Genomic DNA, 14,168 nt, shown 5'->3' with positions numbered 1-14,168 from the left:
TCAATCTTCACTAGTTTTTCCCCTCATGGGCCACCATGTTATATCTTTGGAGGATATAATGGTGCCACTCACCAATTTATAATATTTTTAGAGATGGTCGTTGTCGTTACTTCAACTTGCTTCAACTGAACTTTTCATCGGACGGAAGTTATAGAGAATAGACAAAGTAGACAAAGGAACATAGATACGATTGCACAGACTATACACGGCACTATGGTCCAGATTATAAGAAAACCGCCACAGACTAAATAACCGCGTAACAGATAAACAAATAAAACATAGTTCAGGTCCATTCACATTTGCGCGGAAACAGTTGCCTCGATAGCATTCGAACGATTCGCTTTCATTACCACATTAACGGTTTGAGAATTGATTACTTTAGTTTCGCATCGAACTCTACGTTATGCACTGGGAACTTGAGTGTAGTTATATAATTCACTAGATAACTTCTATGATGTGATGCATTATTATCAGGGACCGCAGCAGCCAAGGTGTAAACAGTTTTTCGAACGACGAGTAGTCACTGTCGCCAAGAACACATCTGTAATCAACCCTAGCATAAACAGGATTGTTCTACTTGAGGATCCAAATCCGTTAGACTCTTTACGGTTTAAGTTGGAACGCCGTGTACATTTCTAGCTCACAATGTATTTCAAACCAAAACACTGAAGCATTTAAAACCGCTATAAAAAATAAGAACAATATGAAATATAATTTCAGGGCATTTACAAATCAAAGGCGCCTCGGGTGCGGCAGGCGAGCACGCCACGTCGCCGAGCGCAGTCGATAACCACTATTTCCCACTTGGCGCCTTTGCGTAACCACTTCAATGTTTATATTTACATACTCAATAGACGATATGCAAAATGCCACCCACTTCCGGCCACATGGCTCATTAAAGGTAAACAGTGTTGTCAAGCGTATATATTTATCGTGCACACGGTCAGTAGATAGGTAAAAGTATTGTGTAGCGAAATTGTGTTTATGAAATTGTGTTTCTTTCCAATATAGGTACCAGTTATACATTTTATGATAGAAATCAGGTACACTAATCTAACTACTAACAACGGTGTTCAATAGACCTATGCTATGTTTTCGCTACATACGAAGAAATAATTTCTTCATATTATGTAGCTTTCACTAGTCACTGAACCAGAAATGAAGTTCCATGCGGGTAATAATCAATTCGAATGATTCGTCATTTCTGAACTGATTGTCATATAGATCACGAGACCACAGCGCAAAATAAAGTATAATATTATCTTTTGTAATGTTTAACAGTACTTAGTGTATTTAAATATTTACCAAACTGACACATTACATCCGACCATATTTGCAAGTGCATGCCAAATGCGTTTTATGTTTGCCGCTAAAATAACGACATAATAAATATGAGTACTTGAGGAAACGGCTCGGAACAGTATGTCTCCCTTCCCACACCCTTCAAAGTATCAAAGGTACACATCAGCGCTATACTGGTGTTATTAGACAGATCAGGTTGTGTTGTAGCCATAGATACGTATAGATATCACCGCCTTGTAATTTAAGGAAGCCATTAAATGGCTGACCATGTGTCAGCCTATGTGTTATTTCTCCGACTGTCATGTAATTTACACGGAAGAATGCCAACATGTGCAGTTACGTGGTGAAAAAACACGAAATCGAAGAAAAAGAGCGGAGAAATACCGTTTCATCCATAATGCTCTAAAAACTACATATTTTTCAAACACGAAAATAGATGACAGTGACAATTTCAATTGTTAAAACTGGTTACATTTTCTTGTTAGGAGTGAGTAATCTCTACTAATCTATATCGATAGTATCATTCGGCGCAGTGTGTACTCACGTCAAACACGAGATGAGTGTAGTATGCGGCGGGGCCGGCCGCGTCCGAGTCGTGCGCGCGCAGCACGAAGCGCGCCGCCACGTGCAGCGCCGCCACCGCCACCAGCGCGCACTGACACACACAACACACGGTATTACATACATACAATATAACTAGCCAAAAAGTAATTTACCGAACCTAACCCAGTCCTGCAGTTCTTCATTTTAATAAAAAAAAATTAAAAAAAAAACATTTAGATTATTGCAAACGATCGATGATCGAAATGAGTTTTAAGTAGGAGAAAATAAAATATCTTTTTAATAACGGAAAATTATATTTTCCGGATACGGAATCAAAAGTGCTTATATAGATTTTTCAGAGCTAGGAAGTAGAAATAGAAGAATAGAAAATTATTTTGGAAATAGTAGGTACTTGAATTTAATCCACGATCAATTTTTGGAAAGCTACTCCAAAACTGATCAATGAGAATTTTTTTTTGTATAATAATATAGGAATAGCAGACGAGCATGCAGTCCACCTGATGGTAAGTGGCTACTGTCGCCCTTTACATTTGAAATCAACTCTAGGTAGGTTTAGATACTCCTACCTGAGGTCGGTCACAGATGCGCCGCTACTCCTGAGGACTAAGCTGGAACGCCTCGGAAAAGTATGTCTCCCTTACCACACCCTTCAAACCAGAACATAGCAACGTTTAACACTGCTGTTATGAGGTTGTGATGAAGTAGGTGTGAGGGTGGTGCGCCGGAGTCGAACAACAAAGGGTTCCATCACCTTCAAAATCTATATGAAGATCCTTTACCTCAGCGGCCATGAAGGCGAAGGTGTCCTTGCCGGCGGGCAGCCCCCACAGCACGGCGGCGCCGGACAGCGCGCCGGCCGCCGCCAGGATGCCCGCCACCAACAGCAGCAGCCGCGCGTGCGCCCAGCGCGCCGTGTTCGGAGACGACGACAGCTGCACACAACATTGTAACGTTTACATACGCTATTACAACAATTAACAACATCTTCTATTTTGTTTGTTAATCGATCTTCATTTGTTCGGTAGCTATTGAGGAGCTATAGTTTTATCATTTAATTATTATCCTCTCAACTATAAGTATTATGGTCGACTAGGTAACAAATTATTATTATATCATATAATTAATCAAAGATATCAATCATTATAACTCATCTAAAATCAAACACGAACCATTAGGCACGTAACCATTCTAGCCATTATTACTATTACTTAGTCTTCATTCTTATAATATATGTATATTTAAATGTACTTAAATACAGTAACTAAATAATGAAGTGCATGTCTTATTGTTGCAAATTGGCCACCGATAATTCTCACATTATTTTGCTTTGTAACTATAGTTCAAGCAAGTTTAATTAGAAGCTCATTTATATAAATGGAATAATTAATATATTTCCTTGCCGATAAACAAATGTAGTCATATAATCAAATGTATTACATTACATAACCTCTGTTGACGTGTTCCTGACCTAACGTAGTTTCCTAGGAGAGCGAAAAAAATTGAACAATTAAAGGGTTTCCGCATACATTTGCACACAATGGGCTAAGACACTTGTTCAAAATAATTAATGATTTATTATATAGTGAAGTACACACAACCATGACGATTTTGTTGTTACAGCTGTCACCATTACACATTAGTGTCCCGTAATTTTTTTTTTCAATTCTCTTAACAGCAGACCCCTCAAAAGTTGCGTAATTGAGCGTAGATTAGTAGAAAAATAATAAAAAAATTATAAAACTACATCTTTAAGGCTCTACCGAGCTTCAAAGTTTTGCGAAATTGACATTTTTTGGTGATATTTCGCTGTTCATTATTACTGTTCCTTAACTTAATTTTAAACATTTATTTACTTTATTTTCTATATTAGGTCAATACAAACACGACGTTTTGATTTGCTTACAACAACCCATTACCAGCGACTTCGCATTTGTTAGGATTTAATCAGCAAATCCTCATATTTCCACAAGTTTTTTGTTTTGAAACGCGGGTGTTTTCTTTGTGGCAAAAGCAATTGTAATACCATATTTGCTGTCTATACTATGTTAGAACCATATTGAGAACTTGATGATCGGCAGCTACCAACTATACAGGGACATCCAACTACATTTGCTTGTCATCTGGAGAGCTCTACCTAACTTTGAAGTTTTATAAATTTTACATTTTTACAGTCACGCAACAAACATCTATCAACCGTACAAAATTTATTTTATAATCAATGACAATAACATAAAATAAAAAAGTATTTTCTACCCAGAAATTGTGCTTGATTTTACAACATACCTATCAATAAAGCCATCTCTATAAGAAGCTATATTTACACTTTAGGAGGCCTCTGTTACCTGTTATACATTTATTTCTCTTCACGCTTCCTCATTTTAAATATGTTAAAGAACCGTCGTTTATATAACCTGAAGCTCCACAAAATATTTTGATATAAACTCTAGTAAAGAACTTTACTTATTACGGTTTAAATCCTAGGTTTAGTGCACCTTTAAGCTTATCTAGTCTTTATTATTCTTTGCTATACCAGTCATCGAAAGTAGTCGCTATTATCAAACAACATAGTGAAAAGCATGTTTTCTTAGCATACTAATAAAAACATTTCCTTCGACAATAGAATCGACGATAGAAGTCAGATTTTTGGGTTAAAATCAAGAGTAGGTCCGGTGAAATCTTATATGGTTAAACATTAGGTTCAAGGAAATATTCCACATGTATTTGAAAACAATTACATAGATTGTTGCGAATAGTAAATAGTGTTTTACTGCGGTGGCTTATAATTTGGCTCACTTGCCGAAAAATGTAGTTAATGAAGGTATAAAGATGACAATTAAATCAACTGGACGTTGTAATCTAGACCTGGATAAATGTCCCACTCGAGATCGCTACTTCTGTTAATATAATAGCAACTCATCACTAATGCTATACGGAGATTTTACATTGGCTATTTATTATATTATACGTCGTTAAAATATACGCCCGATTTTATTTCTTATCTAGAGAAAGACTTTTTTTTTAACTTTGGATTTTTGGATTTTTGGAAAAAGCTGAGTTTTGTTATTGATTACTTTATCGAAAGAAATTCTTTTTTTGTGCATTATTTGTACATTTAGGAGCCGAAGTAGAACCATATTACATTGTATAAACTCTCAATTTTACATAAAAATCCTAGTTCTCTCGTGGATTCAATGGACTAAAGGAATAATTTTGTGACAACATTTTGTCAGTATATTGTATGATGATAATGACTACATTGGGGACTTAGTATTGCGAAGAACAATAAAAACGGAATAAAATTATAGTGATACTAAGCGCAGGATATTAAAATGGCAAAGAATCAACTTCTCTGCTTGATAATATTACATCGAAATAATTGCATGTCTCGAACGCCAGGTCAAAAAATGGCCGGTTCTTCAACATATGATAAAGATGTAAGAGATAACAGCAGCCTCATAAAGTGTAACTGAGACGAAGTTACAATATCGAGCAAAAATACCAAATCTTGGACACAAAAATAAATTTCAATATCAAGTATTTGTTAATAATTATAAGCTCTATATTATTTTTATCGTATCATCGTCTTTTTCTATTAATTTTATTACAAAACCACTCCTTAAACGATGAAGATGAAGATTTTTTAAATTATTTTAGGTGTCTGTTAAAATCGAAAATTTATAAAACTTCAAGGCTTGGTAGAGCCCTCAAGATGACATGCAATTGTATTTTTTTACTTTATCCGTAATCTGTGTAAAATTACGCAACTTTTGATACCTCTGCTCATAGTCTAGCTCAAAAAAATTTTTTTTTCATACAAGGACGGGACACCCTATTACACATACTCTGTAAAATTTGAGACGTCTATCTTATTACGGTACAGTAGATAGAGCCTTGTGACACGCGGACAGACAGCTGAGGGTTAATAGTACAGTTTTCGTCCTTTGAGTACGGAGCCCTAAAAAGTAACTTAACGAATTAATCTATTGAAATGTTATACTTACTATGCCAAATATTAAGTATTATGTTGCAATGCGCTACCTGGGTTCACAATGTTCACATCAGTGCTAATCAATCAATAATGGACCATCTGTAAAATCAATCTTTAAAGAGAATAAGCAAAAAGGAATATAACGAGTGATGAGTGACAAAAGACTTAATAAAAGAGACAGGCAAGTAGAATGTAAATGTTCTCGACGGTTCCAGACCTTAGCATACAAATCACACAAGCTCGTTACGTCAGCTCGCACAGCCGCTTGACCGAGGCCGTGAAATTACGATATCTTAAGGTAACCTTAACTTTTGAATGTAATACTACATTAGTGTATATCTGTTTCTTGAAACAACAATTAAGAATCAATAGAATATGTTTAACTGGACCGGTTTCTAGGCTGGTAATAATTTTTATCATATAATAATAGATGATACAGAACTTCTTCTTGACAAGCTAGAGCACCTTCTTAATAATTTTATCTGTTTTATTATTAATCTTCGCAAATATAATCATACATCCAATTATAGACGTCAGCTGAAATGGCTTACCATTCGTCAAAGGCGTAATTCTAGAATTATCTTGGTTCTGTATTCTATTTTACATGATCTAGCTTCTCCTTTGTATCTAAAGAAAAACTTTCAGTTCCACCTTGTCTCACGATAGTGGACTACGTTCCTCCAGAATTTTGAAAGTCAGTATTCCTCCACATAAGAGTGGCTTCTTCCAATATTCCTTCACAGTACAGGCAATACTGCTTTGGAACGCCCTACGCGAAACATCAGGAAAGCTCCAAGCAGGAGCGCATTCAAGAAATTATTTCGGGAACATTTCTTACGACAACCGTCCAGCATTTGAGTCTTTCTTGATATTTTTTTTATATATAATGATCATTCTTTATATGTATTTATTCATTGGTATTGTTATTGGTATTGGTATTGGTATGTATGTATGTGAATGTATAATATGTCTCAATATATTCAGTCTCAGTTTATTTTACTTTTGGGTATGCTTACCACATACTGTCGCCATCGTCCATGGTTGACTGACAGAGAATGCCATTAGGCATAGTTAACCCTTAGTTTAAGGTGTTTCAAAAATTAAATAAACTTAATACACTGCTAAACTATTTAAAGGCAGTAAAAGTCTATGAGAGTCTCCTGAGACGGGATCATAGACACACCTGTTTCTATATTATTAAAGCGGTGTAGTCCTCGGTGGTATGTTTCAGAGATGTGATTAGGTCATTCACTATTATCCAAACAAGCTATTTTAACCGACGGGAGTAGCAACGTGTCTATTTTAGTCTGCCGGTAGAATGCCTTTGAACTACACGAAAAAAAAAGCTACAGAAATCTTAATAGTACTGAGTACTGAGGTGTAAATTAAAATTATAGTAACAGTTATTACTTTGATTTAACTTTAAAGGTTTTTATTTATTTTTTTCATTTGTGAGCTGGTATATTTAAGATAAGTACATTTGATAAATAACCTTAGCATGACTGAGCGATGATGAAATTTTCACCTTATCTTCCTTCCATTTTTTCCTTATGTTTAAAATCATTTTTTCCGTCGTCTTGCCTAAAGTGAGCATTACTTGAATTGAATCACGTTCAATTGGTTTAATTATTTTTGGTCCGTACTAGAAATAAGGCAGAAATACATGTTTCATAAAAATCATAAAACGAGCATGCAGTCCAGCTGCTGGTGAGTGGGAACTGTCGCACATGGACATTGGCCATTTATAATCAATCCCAGATATTACTTGAGACCTATCTGGGGTCGGCCAGAGAAACATTGATATTCCTGAGAAAGTTGAAATGCTTTCTTTTAGCGTCTCTGGCTCACCACAACCTCCGAACCAGAACACATTAGCGCACACAGGACCAGATCAAATATTTATAAGTTTTTTTCTACTATCTGTTTTCCTCTAATGTTTTGTAACCACCAAAAATCTAATGTAAATGAACTACACGTGTGAGAGTGAAGAAAATGAGACTATCTCTTGTAAAAATTAACAGCAATTAAATAAAATAAACAAAATAAAAGCAGGGTCGCACTCAGATAAACACAATTTGCATATTAAATAAAAGTTATTATTGACCTTAGTTTTATTTTATTCAATGCTCTTATACCTGACTTTTAAAAGTAATATGTAGTAGCTGATTTTATAACATTTGATAAAATTTGACCTTACAAAATCCAATTTATATTTATGATTAATAAATAATTATTACATTATGATTCTAAAAATAAAATATAATATTAAAACTTCAAACGCTTTAGTAAGTCGTATAGTAGGTATATAAAATCCAAGATTCATCAGAGACAAGCTTACCTATACAGTAAATAATGCATTATTTAAACTGAACCACCCTTTATATTTTAAACTTTTCCTTCTATGTAATTAAATAACAAGATTATGCTGAACATTCAGTTCGGACGCAGTGTTAATAAAAACTACCATATTAAAATAGCATCAAGTATGACCGGCAACAAAATATGTTTCAGGGACGTAGAACTTGGTCCCTCGACCCTACTAGGTCCACTTAATTTGCATCAAATACTTCCTGTAGTATTTGAAACTCGAATCGTTGTTTTCCAAATAGCGATAAAAAATATGTCGCCGACCATGAGGTATCCAGTATCGACTATAATGGAATGTAAAATCATATGTACTGTATATATACGGTAAATAGATGAAAATATCATCATAGAAAATTCAATAATATCTGAAGACAACTCGGAGATAAACAAACGTGTGATCGGTGCCAGCAATAATTATAGCCGCTCGGGAATATCGCACCGAGGATACGGAATGCTGATTTGTGCAATCACAAACTTACGAAAAGGAAATTTAACGTAATTGATACATTAGTGGAAATGAAAATTTCAATGCATTTTGCAAATACAATTTTGTAGCAGACGACTTTTTTACAAGAAATAGGTAAGAGACAATATGTAGAATCATAATTCTGTCAAACACAAAATATCACAGCGGACTTTAGCACGACAAAAATATTTTAAACGAATCACAATTTGGGACAATACCTAACTTCTGAGGAAGGAAATGGATGAGGATAACACGTACACTCCTCATGTAGATATAGCACTCGGAATAATAGTGTCGTTCGGGTTGGTACAGTACTTACGTGACTAAAAGAAATTTCCCAGGTTCATAACACATGATTCAACTGAATACTGGGAAGCTATTGATTAGGGAAATTGAAACTCGAATATGCCGCTGGACTGACTAGACACTTATTTAATGGCCATAAAAAGTACATATATAATATAGCAAAGTAACATGTTTACGTTAAATTTTAATTTATACCTACTTACATTTACGTTTACGTTTACAGTTACAGTTACGTTTAAGAGATACTTTACTATTTTTATAAATATTGTCATTGAACATCCACCCACCCTTCTCGTTCTAAGAGGAAACACGTGCCCATCAGAGAGGCAAAAGTGGGTTAATTACGATGAATTATAATAACATTATTAAATTGTTAGGCAATGTTAAAAAAGATGCCTCCTATCATGTATACCAGGAAATTAATAAAACGGTCATTTGGTTTATGACAAATGGCCTTAATAACTATATCCAGCTGACACCAGTTTGCGCCAGTTCCAAAATTGCGCTCAAGGATGATATTCGGAAGATACTCAAAAATATTAATATATTCATCGAATTCATCTTAAAATGACGTAAAAACGTAATATTATGGATGTATACAACATTACTGTTTTAAATATAAGCTTACCATTGTATTAAATTATACGTGTATACATAATAGTAGCATTCTACCTTCTACATTCTTCGTCCAATGGTAGAATCAAGGACATTATGCTGATGTGTGATTAATATGAAATTGCGGCATAATTAAGTTACAACACATAATATAGAGACACATAATATCTCGCTTAAGAGAAAATAGATAACGTAAAGTAACTTATATGCTATACAATACATTAAGTGGCCTAGGAGTAAGGGATCTTATATAAATATCGGCAAAACTACATAACGAAATACAAGGTAAAGGTTTATGAAGTATATTATGAAGACGTTAATACTATTCATGAAGGCAATAAGTTAACATTCAAAAAATAACATTTAAAAATAATTCTTAACTCTTCAAATTTTACATATCCCTTACTAAAATGTAAGTTTATTACCTTCGGATCGTAAAATTTTGATTATTAAAATGTATGGAAAATATTTTCAGAACAGCATCATTCGCACTCTTCAATTACGTATATTTAATAATTAATTGTGCAATTAAGAATGATCATGCAAGAAATTTATTTTACGACTAAAAATACACAGTGTAGTGACACGTTAATTATTTTTTAGGTGTTTTTTGCTTTATCGATTAAACTGTAACAGATAATTTAAATTTTTATAATGCATTTACTTGTATGACTTATATGATAAGTGATAATAAATATAAACAATTATAATTTGGTGGAACGAAACCATCCGTGGGAGAGTTCATTCACACTTTGCCTATTTACTTTCCTCGAAATGATAAAAAATACAATTCATTAGAATGATATAATTAATGAGTTAATGACGATATGCTCTTTGTAAATTGATAGATTCATTCGTAGTCTGACAGCGCCACAAAAATATCTGACTATTAAAAACAGTGTCAAACGTGACTCATCTTACTTCAAGTAGGGCTCCAATTCTTTCTGGGATAGATCCATGGACGGCATTGGCCACTTACCACCAGATGAATCGCAAGTAGTTCCATATTATAACAAAGTTCCACATATAAAAAAATACTTACATATTCAAAGCGATCCTTGCAAAGCTGTCCCAGTAGATGCAGGAAACCGATGAGGGTGAACCAGGAGCACCAGAGCAGCACCTCGTCCATGTACTGCACGTTGAGGACGCCGAACACGAAGATGAACTTGTAGAAGACGTAGTTCCAGAACTTGTCCTTGACGCGCTGCGCCTCCGCCACGCGCAGCCGCCCGAACACCATCCGCTGGATCATGAACCCGAACAGCGCCAACGAGCAGTACGCCATGTTGATCAGTGTCTGACAACAAAATACGTACATAAATACGAAATAAACGTAAAGTATAAAGGGTAAATTATATCGTATAAATCATACAGTCTTCAGCGAAAGCAACTCATTGAAATAAACTTATTTTTATCTGTACTGTAATTACATAAAAATGCAAAATGCACTCCGTGCAGTTCTTTTTTAACAAACACCCCAAAGATCTAGCATAATATATCAATAATGATTGTTGTAGTAGTATGCATTATTAACGTGGACTCAGATCATGATAAATTTGTCTTAAAAACAAAACTTCAAATAAATCGAATAAGTTGTTTGAAATTTATATAAGTTAGAAAGTTATATTAAAGAACACAGTCCAGGTAAACCATATTTGATCCATTTCGCTAAAGAGAAAACGATATTTATTTAGGTAGTCGCTTGGCAATCCTTGAGACAGACATTTGCCAAGTTAATTTAATAGAGTAGCCTTTCAGGTTTCCTCTCAGGGGACTGGAAATCCAGACATTACGTAAGGAACGTTTAGAGTCTATCCTCACTGTTTTGCTAGTCGCGTTCAACTCCTGCTGTACAAATATATTTGGACGTCATTCAATGTCGTTATCATATTCCATTGGAAATCTCATATTTACGAAGGAGTATTTTTCACGAAAACCAAACTGTTGGTAGGAACCAAAACAGGGAAGCATTCAACGCAACAGTAAATAAGCGAGTTTTACATGCCAAACGCGGTAAATCCTAAACCACATCTGGTTTGGCCTCAGGTAAGATCAAGGTAAATTGCAACTTTATAAATAAACAAATACAATTTATTATAATAATTAAACCCACTAAAACTAGAACGAGGACAGACTGACACGGATAAGTACTTGCGTAGTTTTTGCATTTTTGTATTTTATTTTGAACGATATGACGTTAAAGATAATAATTATAATACACGTGTAAGGTAAACTCATTTAACATTTTTACTTAAACCTCAATGAGTAGCATCATATCAGTGCATCTGTACATAGCCCCAAGTCAAGAATTCTTGTTGCTCCTTCTACCACCGATTCTCAAAAATTATTATATAAAACTAAAATAAAAACAGAACGATAGTGTGGAAACACCCCAGGGAGTCGCAGCCTGTGCGCCAGATAGATACGGTAGCTAGCATATCTATCAAGTGTCTGAAGAAATATCACCTGCATCACTTTGAAACATTGACATCAAGTTGTTGTATATTTCATCAGGAAGTCAGCTTCATAAATGGTTGTTATTCGTCTCTTTATGAAAATCCTCATACAAACAAGTAAATAAGTAAAATTTCAGTTAACCAAATAATGAAACTTTTATGTATGTGGGACACCCGACAGCTGTTCTGTTTATTGAGTTTATAATATTATATTTATATAGTATTTAGGTCTAAAAAAATGAGGAAACGTTATATCATCGCTTGACACTTTCTTGTTGTTAAGAAATTTAAACAAAGTTCAAATATAGATAACCTTTTTATAACTCTTATCAAAGAAATTACTTTAATGACGTCAACGGTTTAAACTGTCTGTATTTTGACGACATTTGTCGTTAATGCAATCTTTTTACTCGTTAAGTAAAGTTAATCGAATGATTTCCCAGATCATGGTAAGTTGAAAATACACTTATAGCGTCGTTCCTAAGGAACAGCGAAGCAAAAGCTTTGTCCATTAAAGGGGAGTCTTTGTATATACCTACAGGGGAGAGAACTAATGCAATTACGGGCCAAAAGATATCTAAGTCCTGACAATACCAAGTATACCTATATATAAAGATAAGATAGGTACAGGTAGGGAGAAAAAAGTTGTGGTTACGTAACATCCGAGAGTGGACCGGAATAGCCAACGCCGCTGAGCTATTTCGCAGAGCTAAAAGCAAAGAACAACTTTCTCAATACACTCACAACACACACACACACAAAACACAACACACACACACACACACACACACACACACACACACACACACACAACCACCTACCCATACATACGTATAGGCAAGCACGTATGCAGGCGCGTCAGTCGTTACACCTATAATAGCATAGCCAGACCGTTGTATGCTAGTCACAGTAGGGAATTTTATTTTATATTACCAAGTTAAGTAACACTTCATGTTATTTAGGTATATTTGTAGGTATACACGAGGTATTACGCATACGTCTATCTCATTTTTCTGTTATTTACTTTTGTTTTTAGTTATTTGTAGATAATACATTTAGTATAGTGTAATTGGTGTGGCATCGTTAGTCAGAGTTGCACGACTTACAGGGCCGCACTGAAAACCAGTCGCCGGAGTCTGTTATTTCTCACAGGCATTGGCAGAGACTGAGTGCGACCATTTTTGCTGCTATACTGTATCGTTTACGTCACGTGTTTTTTTTATTTGTTATTATTTTTATTGTATCCCTTCCATTGTTATTATTTTCTTTTGTATGTTGTAACTTGTATAGCATGTAAAATAAATGGTTTCTTTCTTTCTTTTCTAATTAATATCAAACTTATCAACACTACAATCTAAAGCGTTTTGTAAACATTGCCGCTAAAGACTAAAGGCTAAGGGAAGAGATACGTATCAGTAAATATGATCATTATGTAAGTTTGAAGGAAGGGTTATATTTTCATGTAAGCGTGCACTATATACGTAAACATTTTGTTGGTATAAATTCTCTAGACGAAAAATTAAAAGTACGGCAACAAAGTGGTACTTGACCAATATTGAGGCACAGAGTTGCTTATTGGACCCAATTGGTAGAGAAAGAATCGACAGCCAACTTCTACGAGTATATGCGGCACTGCTTGTCCTGCATCTCTAGTAGTAGAACCTTGCAAACATCATCAGTTACGGAATATGGAGTCTGATACTGAGGAGGTTAGAGCATACCTTTGCTCAGGGGGACCAACGCAATTGAGGAACTAAAGTCAAGAGTAAGTCTTATAGAGTTGGTGAAACCGTAGCCCACTACTAGAATACGAAGCTTTGCTTTAAATATAAATACAGCTTGCTACCCATAAAAACGAAATGACAAAATGTATACATAATTATACTATACATATTACCTCACGATACATGTAATTAATGTGCGCTTAGAGTCGCTATTTCAAGTTGCGCTCGTCCACAGAGGGATGTACGAGTAGCTGTGTAGGCGTGTAGTGATGTAAGGGATGTAGCCCTCAGTTAACAGGCTCTTTTCTGTTTGCTTTTTTGCAACCATTATTTCACCGCTACTTCAATGAGGTCATCGTTCCTCGAGAACACAATGC

The 14,168-nt window shown here is 34.9% G+C and overlaps 1 protein-coding gene across 1 annotated transcript in view; it reads right to left on the bottom strand.

The window, feature by feature from the left end:
• LOC140752329 (E3 ubiquitin-protein ligase AMFR) overlaps nt 1–14,168 on the bottom strand; it is a 57,201-nt gene that overhangs the window by 15,908 nt on the left and 27,125 nt on the right. Inside the window, exons 2-4 of the mRNA XM_073086584.1 lie at nt 10,651–10,908; nt 2,646–2,798; nt 1,847–1,957 (exon numbers count right to left, since the gene is read on the bottom strand). Coding sequence (XP_072942685.1) covers nt 1,847–1,957; nt 2,646–2,798; nt 10,651–10,908 — 522 coding nt within the window. The remainder of the gene's footprint in view (nt 1–1,846; nt 1,958–2,645; nt 2,799–10,650; nt 10,909–14,168) is intronic.

This window comes from Epargyreus clarus, unplaced genomic scaffold (assembly GCF_041222505.1).
Source record: "Epargyreus clarus isolate Ecla_fem2 unplaced genomic scaffold, WU_Ecla_fem_2.2 ptg000024l, whole genome shotgun sequence".
NCBI classification, from domain to species: Eukaryota; Metazoa; Arthropoda; class Insecta; order Lepidoptera; family Hesperiidae; genus Epargyreus; species Epargyreus clarus.
The sequence above is the reverse complement of the archived record's forward strand: the minus strand, read 5'-3'. Positions and strand labels throughout refer to the sequence as shown.